Source organism: Panthera pardus, unplaced genomic scaffold, assembly GCF_024362965.1.
Source record: "Panthera pardus isolate Hobbes unplaced genomic scaffold, ASM2436296v1 HiC_scaffold_17, whole genome shotgun sequence".
Taxonomy (NCBI): domain Eukaryota; kingdom Metazoa; phylum Chordata; class Mammalia; order Carnivora; family Felidae; genus Panthera; species Panthera pardus.
In genome coordinates, this window is record NW_026526732.1 from 79,682,806 (window position 1) to 79,693,137 (window position 10,332).

At 40.4% G+C, this 10,332-nt stretch overlaps 1 protein-coding gene across 1 annotated transcript in view; it reads right to left on the reverse strand.

The window, feature by feature from the left end:
- SH3BGRL2 (SH3 domain binding glutamate rich protein like 2) overlaps positions 1–10,332 on the reverse strand; it is a 156,747-nt gene that overhangs the window by 18,751 nt on the left and 127,664 nt on the right. The window contains exon 4 of the mRNA XM_019442656.2: positions 4,262–4,447. Within this exon, the coding sequence (XP_019298201.2) occupies positions 4,262–4,447 (186 nt within the window). The remainder of the gene's footprint in view (positions 1–4,261; positions 4,448–10,332) is intronic.

Genomic DNA, 10,332 nt, shown 5'->3' on the forward strand with positions numbered 1-10,332 from the left:
CCAGTCTGTGCAATTTGGATTCCTGACCACAAACAACCGAAATGGACATTAGCAACTTAACAGGAAAAGAATTTATGGCAGTACAGTGGGAAGTTCTAAACCCACATTAAAGCTGGAGAACCAGTTTATAAGAAGAATTTCAATGTCTGGGTAGCCAAGAACACACCCAGGCCACACCCCAGGGTCGGCCCCATTAGCACACCAGCCATGGCTATTCCTGACCCCAAGACTCCTGTCCAACTGATCCTGTGTTTCTACATTATACCCTCAATGCTCAAATTCTGGGGTGGGAAGAACTGACTGGGCATGCCCACGAGCTTCCATTCAGTGGGGAATTCTTACAACAGACGGATATTCAAATACTAAAGGGCAGAGAAAAGGAAATTACCTACACCGATTACCAAGTAGCTTAGCAAATGTTTATGTCTCACATGCCTAGCTCACCCAGTTTAAAATACTACAAAGTAGTAAGTTTCCAGCCAATTCCAGGAAATAGGAGAATCTTCATGCTCATTGGATCCTGTCACTTGCAATGCGGCAGGTTTCCACGAGTTATCCAACCAGATCAGACCACTCATAAACTATCACTGGGTAAAGCAAGGTGCACAGGGGCGGGTAGGATGAATGTGACCATGGTTAGTTGCTCTCTAATGCTTTTGCTTTTGTCAAAGTCGAATTTACTTGACCGTGATAAGAGCAGACACTGTCTTCAAAACTCCTGCTAGAAGAGACTATAAAGACAGAGCGTGGACTGGCATTGCTGTCACTGTCACCATAGGACTAACAGTGCTCAAGCAGAGAAGATGCCATTTATCCAGCACAGTTTAATCAATGTGTAAGCCTCTAGTCGGCTCCCAGACAGTCTATCTGAAAAAATTTCCATAGACTCTGTAGAGCAAAGATACACAGAGATTTAGAAAGTCGTAGAGAAGTGAAGGCAAGGATAAGCAATTAACTTTACCTCACACTACAGTCTTTTATTCATTCATTCATTCCTCTATCCAAAGGGCTCTCAAGACTTCTACTTTCACAATGATAGAGCAAAGATGTCTCTTCCTTTATCTTGAAAAATCAACAAGAGTTTTTTTTAAAAACCAGAAACACAATTTTTAAAAAATAAAACAGGAGACATCTTACAGCTCTGAACCACAACATACGCAGGAAGTGGGGAAAGAGACAGTGAGGGGCATCAGAGAGCAGAAGATGGGTCAAACCTCAGTGTTTGCAAAGCAGCATCAACAAGACACAAGCTGCAGGGCCCCAAAGACATCAGGAGCTGGAGGCATCAGCTACTGTGAGGGTGGGGTGAGTGGGCAAAGACAAGAAAACAGGGAGATGGTTTGAAAGTCTACATAAGCAGCAGTTAGATTCCAGGGTGCCTCACTCTCCCCCAAAGGAGCTAGAAGGTCCACCCTTAATAAACATGGCTTCTGGAAGCAACAAACTTAGAAACGCCAGAATGGAAGACAGTGGGGTTTCAACAGGGATATGAAGAGAAACTGTGCATGGCAGAGAGGGAGAGCCTCCAGTGTCTCACCTACAGGTCCAGAACTCCAGTAGCCAGGCTGATATCCCCAAAGCAAGAGACTGAAGGGTCATTCTCTGGAAAAGCTAATCTATCATCTGAGAAAAGACCCACAGATTTTATTATCAGTATCTGCAATGAGAATGCTAACAGGCTACCCAGTCATCCCTACAGGGAAGTGGGGGAAGGGAGAAACAAGCCCACATGGGTACATAAGGACACCTGCAGCTTCTAACTAGCTTTCTAGTGCCTCACCTCTTAAATAAACAAAAGACCAAGATCACCAGAGATCTGAGGAAAGCCTACCACACTTGAGAGAAAAGACCAAAATAAAGTGAAAACAAGGGAATTAGTAGGACAGGGACAGTACTGGTAAGAAAAGACCGCAAAGAAATCATATTTAATATCTCACTGAGCTAAGATCTGGTATTCATCTCATAAAGGCGCATTATTAAAAAGAGAAAACCAGAATGTAAGGAAGGGAAAAAAAAAAAGATGACATAAAAATTCAATGAAAAAATTCAGAGGTAAGCTAAAGAAATCTCCCAGAAGTAGAAACAAAGAGGACAATAAAATATATATATATATTAGAAATTCGCTGTAAGAAGTCCACTATTTAAATTAGTGTGTATTCCAGATAACGAGAACAAGAAAAAGCAGGGGAAATTTTTTCAAAAAAATGCTACAAAAACATTTAATAATCATGTAGTTCTTGGAGAAGGACCTACTGAGCACTCAGCGCTGTGAATGAAAAATAGATAATAAAACAGCTATTTATTTCACCGTAAGCACCTCAGAACATATGACAGGATACACATATGATAAGAGATTAAAAATCTGCATAGAAGAAACTGGCAAAAACATACAAATGATCAAGAAAAATGTCACCAGACTTCTCAACTGCAGCACTAGAAACCAGATGATAATGATGCAAAACCACCAAAATTCTTTCCAACCTAAAATTCTGTAATGAGCCAAATTACCACTCACCTACAAGACCACAATAAAGGAATTCTCACACCTGCGAAGGCTGAGGAAAATAAAGCTGTGAGATTTTTGTTTTAAGCCTTCTAGCCCTATTTGACTCACAGTTTTGCATTGTTTTGAACTGTACAGTTCACACACATTCTCAACTATGCCTCATTTTGGTTTGCAGGTACAAGAGTACATTTTCTAGGCCTTGTAATCATGAATGGGATACACCCTCAGTTACCACATACTTCCCCTAATAAAATATGAGATCACAATACTAAAAAATTCCATAAAAAGTAATCTTTATTCTTATATAATGTACTTAAAAAGTATTTTATAGCCACAAATATCATGTGAAGTAAAAGAGATATTATCATCCTTTGCTTCAAGATGAGAAAACTGAGGGATTCCTGGGTGGCTCAGTCAGTTGAGCATCCAACTCTTAATTTTGGCTCAGGTCATGATCTTACGGTTCGTGGGATCGAGCCCCACGTCAGCCTCTGCGCTGACAGCATGGATTCTCTCTCTCCCTCTTTCTCTGCTCCCTCACCTACTCAATCTCTCTCTCTCAAATTAAAATTTCAAAAAAAAAAAAAAAAGATGAGAAAATAGATTCTTTAAGAGAAAAATGACTTTTCAAAGGTGTCAAAGCCAACATAAAGCACTAGAACTCAAATCTAAGTCTAGTGCCATGTTTGGGATTCTCCTCTGACATGAATGTAGGAACTCTGTGCACAATCTTTATCTCCTCTCTTATGTCCATGGGAATGGTTTCATCTCAAGGTATGATAAGCACTATTGTCCCTTTTCTCCACTCTTATACAACCCAGCTATTTATTTCACCGTAAGCACCTCAGCACTGTTAGCCCTTCCCCTTCTCCAGGCCATCCTTAAAGAACTGGAGTACAGGTCCCAAAGTAAATACTTACGTATATACTGAGAGTATAACAAAAATCAAACCTTAACTACTCATTAGAAAGAAATTTCTCATTTTTTTTTCTTAACCCAGTGAGAAGGAAAAGAGATAATCAGACAAAAGTGACTTCATCTTCTCATATGCTACATACAGGAAAAAGGCACCTAATAATGTATTTTTGATGTTCATAATGATCCATCTGGCTCATTATCATAAAAAAAAAAGAAACTCTGGTTTATAATCAGCTATTAACAGTTTTTTATACCATAGAGGGATAAAGATTCAAGGATAATTACCCCGTCTACTCTGCTCCCAAGATGTATTAATCAAGTAATATGCTTCAAGGGGCGCCTGGGTGGCTCAGTCAGTTAAGCGTGCGACTCTTGATTTTGGCTCAAGTCATGATCTCACGGTTCATGAGTTCGAGCCCTGCATATGGCTCTGCATTGACAGTGCAAAGCCTGCTTGGGATCCTCTCTCTCCCTCTCTCTTTGCCCCTTCCCTGCCACTCTGTCTCTCTCTTTCAAAAATAAACCTAAAAAATCTACATGCTTTAAAATTTAGAGCACAATAAACACGCACACACACACACACACACACACACACACCCCTTCCCTTCTCACCACTTTACCACTTTCCCCAAACAGACAGGAACACTAAAACATGTATGTATTCACATTCACACACAGTCTGCAACCTTGGACTCATATACCCTTCTATTAGACTGTGGGCCTGAATGGCCCAGGGTGAAGAAAGCACAGTCCTCACTGAGAAAACCCAACTTCACTCTGGTTAACTGTGTTTTCAGTCAAGCAAAGAAATAGTGTGGTAACAATCCAGCTACTTACTCCACAGTATCGGTCACCATTAAATATCTGAGGTGGCAGAGGATTGCCCTGAGCAGGCTTCTTTTCTGGGGGGATGTTTTTGTACATCCATTGTCTTTGTTCTTCTGACATTGTGATATCCACCTCCTCAAACTCTATCTTGTTGGCTTCCAGAAATCTAACCACATCCTGCTGTTTCTTCTTTATCTAAAGAGAGAAGACAGACAAATGAGAAATGCTTATCTGAAACAATATGCAGATATTTCCAAATTGAACTAGACTTGATTTCTCATGGTCAGAGGTCACCAATGCAAAACCAAGAGGCAATTTTCACAGGCACCAGGCACCGTCCACTCACTGGGTATCCAGCAGAAGTCTAGACAAGTCCTGACATGATGATTTCTTCACCTAGACTCCCCAGAACACTGGGGCACAGCCCTGATCACCTGGAAGGATCAGATTATGCATGAGGTGAGGGACTTCGTTCTCAGAGGGACATAACCACTGCCCCTCCCAGTTACAGAAGCTGACATTTACAGTCATGAAAACTCCCTCTGCAGAAACCATTTGAAAACCAGGGAGAGCCCATATGAGATGTCGACACTTCACTGATTCCCGGGAGCAGCAACATTTCTATTCCCCTCAGCAGTCTCTTTCAGGTATTCCACAGCGGTAGCCACTGTCATGAAAGCATCCTTTCATCAATTCAAAAGAGAAAAATGTTCTCCACTTCTAAGGTGAGAGTAAACAACAAGCATCGGCTGACTTTGAACTCTGTATTCCTTAACTCTCTTTGTTCCTCTCACCTTCATGTTTCCTTCTTCAGTCACTAGGGGTCAGGTGTGCTCCTGAAGAGCTGCAAACACATCTGTAGGTTTTCAAAATCTTATCGGTTTTATTTCAGGGTACATATTAAATAATTCAGATGGGGCAACAATATTCAGTATCTTAAACACAGCATGTAAAACAGGAGACCACACACCTGCTTTTTCTAAATGATTCTAGGAAATGTACACAGACTTAACACAACCTAAGTGGTGAAGTAAATTTTATAAGGGCCAAAGAAAAGAATCATTTTGAGAGGGCAAGCCGCCAAAAAGACCTCTCATCTAGAAAATAAAATGCTTGAAGAACAAACTTTCACATACTGATTGCCTCCACCAATTTCCTCCAACTTCCTCTCAAAAGCCTCAATGACATGTGCTTCTGAGATGGAAATTTGTTGTAGGTCATGAGCAAAGACATTCTGATCACTGGGTTGAAGTCTATGAATGAGTAACAAGATTGTACAGTTAGCATGGACAGAAATACAAAGCTAGCAAAATAGAGTATCTTTACCCTCGATGATATGAGAAAACAAGAGACCTAGTGTATGGTTATAAATCAAAATGGATACATTATCTTGTTTCTTGAACGAAGCTATTTCTCATTTCTGAAAAAGTTAACTTTTTCCCCCTGATACACAATTTTCAGAAATGTAGTTATGTTATTTTGAAACTTTGGCTTGCAAAAAAAGTATTATCCATACTACTTAGTTTCCCCTTACAACCCTACAAGGCAGATAAACAAGGTTGATGCTGAGGTCAAAACTGGTCACCTATTTTGATGGAGGTCTTAGTACATATTCTTGTCAAGATAATCATGTCATTCTCCTATTTAAGATCTTCTTTAATGAGTCCCCATTGCCCTTGGAAGAATACATACATTTCTTAGCATAGCACAATGTCCTTCATGATCCACCTCCTTTGATTATAAGAGCAAATGTATTTGCATTTTTAAAAGTCTAGAAATTGTAAAACAAGCAAACTGTCAACATTTAATTAGAGGAAAGGGTCAAAAATTAATTAGAGGAAAGGGTTTGGATTTAATGTCCGTAGGTAGAGCTTTACATATCCAACATATTTCAAATGTTCATGAGTGATCAAAAGTGAACCCAACACAGTCAAACCTTAGTTTTCCATATGATGTATGTACACATAATATCCACCCCACCTCCACGTCTACCTCAAAAGATGAATACCCTAAAACTCACATACTCTTAATACTAGGCTATATCAAAGACACACAGTTTCTCTACATCCCAGCCTCCGAGCCCTACACGCACACACACACACACACACACACACACACACACACACACACAGCATTTATTGCTTAACTATAATCCCCTACTGCTCACTGGTCATTCCTTTCATAGGATCACACTCGATAAAAAGAGCTGGGTCTTGCCCCTTTCATTCAAGAATGTACCCTGTGTACGTCCTGTCATTACAAATTTTTCAAGGGCACTTAGGTGGCTCAGTCAGTTAAGCCTCCAACTCTTGATTTCAGCTCATGTCATGATCTCACGGTTCCTGGGATTGAGCCCCTGAACACACTCTCTCTCCCTCTTTCTACCCCTCCCCAGCTCACATACACACACACACTCTGTCAAAATAAACATTGTTTTTTTTCAAAAGCATGAATTTTTATATCTGCCTAGCAACCTATCATGTAGATGTTTTCAGTCAACTACTATTCAATTATTGGTATTTAGCATATTTGTAACTTTCAGCACCAGAAATATCATGTAGTGAACATCTTTACTTAAAAATATTTGACACTATCTCCCAATACTATTTTAGGACAAAACCCTATGAATGAAACTCAGATCAAAGGGCAGAGACATTTTTCAGGCTCCTGGTGGACCCATGCTAACCTGCTTTTCAACAAGTCCTTGTCAATATGTTCCCATTAGCAATGTATGAAAGTGTCCATGTCTCAACACCCCTCCCTCCTTACAGCCAATTTCTGAAAGATGTATCACAGAATATTAAAATCCAAACAATGGGAGGTGACAGATGTGTTAATTAAACTAACTGTGGTAATCATTTCACAATATATACAAATATCGAATCATTATGTTATATACCTTATACTTATAGAGTATTATATGTCAATTATATCTCCAAAAAATTGAGGTGGCGGAAAACAAATTGGTTGCTGTTAAAAAAAAAAAATTCAAGGGGCGCCTGGGTGGCTCAGTCGGTTGAGCGTCCGACTTCAGCTCAGGTCACAATCTCACGGACCGTGAGTACGAGCCCCGCATCAGGCTCTGGGCTGATGGCTCAGAGCCTGGAGCCTGCTTCCAGTTCTGTGTCTCCCTCTCTCTCTGCCCCTCCCCCGTTCATGCTCTGTCTCTCTCTGTCTCAAAAATAAACGTTAAAAAAAATTCAAGGGGCTCCTGTGGGGCTCAGCCAGTGGAGCGTCGTCATGCTCTTGATTTCAGCTCAGGGCAGGATCGCAGGGTCACGGGATTGAGCCCCATGTCGGGCTCTGCACTGTACATGGAGCCTCCTTAGGATTCTCTCTGTCTCTCTCTGTCTCTCTCTCTCTCTCTCTTTCTGCCCCTCCCTGACTCATACATGGGCTCCTGCACTTTCTCTGTCTCTAAAGTAAAAAAAAAAAAAAAAAAAAAAAAAAAAAAAAAAAAAAAAGCATCATTACACACTAACACTGCTCAAGAAGCAAAGGACAGTTACTAACAAAGGTGAGAATTGACAGCAGCATATGGAGTAAAATGTAAATAATTATATCTCTGTTTTAAAAGAGGAAAGCAGGGGAGGCACCTCCAGGTTTGGGCTTCAAAGAGATCACTTTAATACTATGCAACTTAAAAAGAAAAAAGGAGGAGTTCTGTACATACTCTTAACACTGCTATGAAAAGATCTCCAAGACAGATTAGTAAGTGAAAACACAAGGAACAGAACTGTGCATAGACTAGGAACATTTTTTAAAAATAGAGAAAATAAAAGAACACATTTGTACTTACGTTAAAATAAGCTCTGGAAGGTTATATAAAAAACCAACAGAAATAGTTGTCTGGGAGCTAGGAAAGTAGGGACTGGGGGGGACGGAGAAAAAATGGGAGCAAAAGTCTTAGCTCTCTACGTGTGTAAACTGTAAACTTTTTTGCACAGTGTGAATATGTTAGTATTCAAAAGATTAAATACAAGAAAATTATGTAGAGAAAGAGAGCTTCACATAGAAGGGAACAGGAGTATGTAGCCATAGAGATGTAGTATTTTATATAAATTGGGTTTTCCAACAGGACATGGAAGCCCCACAACTCAGAGCACATTGTTACTCGTGGGCCTTCATGTTTATTCACACTTCTAAGAAAGGCCAGATGATGAAAAATCATTTTTTTGTTTAAAAAAGCTAAGGCCACAGAAAACTAACCAATACTACAGCAAATCACTCAAATAAACAAAGGACAAAATTTAACCCAGGGAAGGAAGTTTTCAAGTGGATATCTGTGGCATTAGCATGAGGAAGGAAGAAGAGTCATGAGCAGATACCACGAGCTATTTTGAGATCTGCGGAGGTGAACGTGGCCTGGAAATGTGGGAGCCCAGGCATCCGTGGCAGGGGGACAGGCCACCTCAGGTGGCAGGGACTTGGGTGAAGAGGTGGGACTGCTGGGTGGGACCCCAGGTAATAGGCTTCCCATGTGGCAACAGGAAGCTGCCAGGGATGCTGCAATGTGCTGGCATAAACCCAGAGTTCAAGTAGCAATAACATATACCATCATTTCCTTGACTCCAAGGGCTTTTCCTCCCCACATTTCAAGTATCCTGAAACAAAATGTACCTTAAATCAATATCAAAAGCCATCTGAGGAGCAAATGGGAAAGAAGTTAATTGTGGGGCAACAGTACCTGCCTTCACCCATGTCAATTTAGCTATGAGTGCAAAGTACCTATAACTCAGGGGGTGTTTGTTGTTGTTTCTTTCTTTTTCTTTTTTTTTTTTTTAACACACTTAGAAACCATGGAAGATAATGCTAGGTTTTTACCCAGTAGCCAATTTCCCTTTCTTTTTTTTTTTTTTAACGTTTTTATTTCTTTTTTGAGAGACAGAGACAGAGCACGAGTGTGGGAGGGGCAAAGAAAGAGGGAGACACAGAATCTGAAGCAGGCTCCAGGCCCTGAGCTGTCAGCACAGAGCCCAACGCGGGGCTCGAACCCACAAACTGTGAGATCGTGAGCTGAGCAGAAGTAGGCGCTTAACCAACTGAGCCACCCAGGTGCCCCAATCTCCCTTTCGTTCTTAATAATAGAAGGCTGGTATTGTTTAGGAAAGCAATGTGCTCTGCTACAAAAAGTTGTTTTACCCAGACTCCTCTGCAGCCAGGGGTCATGACACAGAATGAGACAGAAGGCAGATGTTCTCAGGAAGGCTCTACTTGATGAATAAAACCACAAAGCCCAATTTGTCCTCTCTCTTGCAGAAATGCAGAAGTAGTGCCTGGAGGTGCAGAAACCATTGTGCAAATGTGAAAACAAACGCCATATGCTAAGGATGGTCAAGCAGAAAGACAGGAGCTTGGGTCCTTGATATTTTATAGCTGCCACACCAGTCTTGCGCAGCCCACTCTAAACCTTTCTGTATTAGACAAATAAACATTTAATTGCTTAAGCCACTCGATCAAAGTTTTTCTATAGCCTGCACTCAAACACAATGCTACCTGAAGAAATTCTTAACTGCTACTTAAAATGTCTTCAGAAATACTACAGTATGATGGATTGAAAATAAAAGCTATTACTGCCTAGCAGAGCCTAGAAATAAATGCTGTAAGACATAAATTTAAGTGAAATGAATATTTGTCACTGAATAAACATGAATTTTCATTATTTTCTTCATAAAACAACCACAGGAAAAAAAAAAGAAAAAAGAAAAGAAGTCGTTGGACCCAAAACAGGAAGATATCTACAAAAGCATTAGAGTTAGATTTTATTATGTTATTCACACACACACACCATTACACATCATCCAAAGCAACTAAAGGGAACAAGTGCTTCAAAATCTCATAGGCTAGATCATGGGAAGGCAAACTATGGCCCACGGGCTAAATCTAGCTCACAACAGGTTTTGTATGGACCATGGCCCCAAATGGGATACTTTTAAATGTAGCTGAAAAGAAAATAAAAATAATAGTATCACATGACATGTAAAAAACACATTAAATGCAAATTTCAGCGTCCATAGATAAAGCTGTATCGGAAGATGGCCACACCCACTCATTTCCATACTAACTGTGGCTGCTTTGGC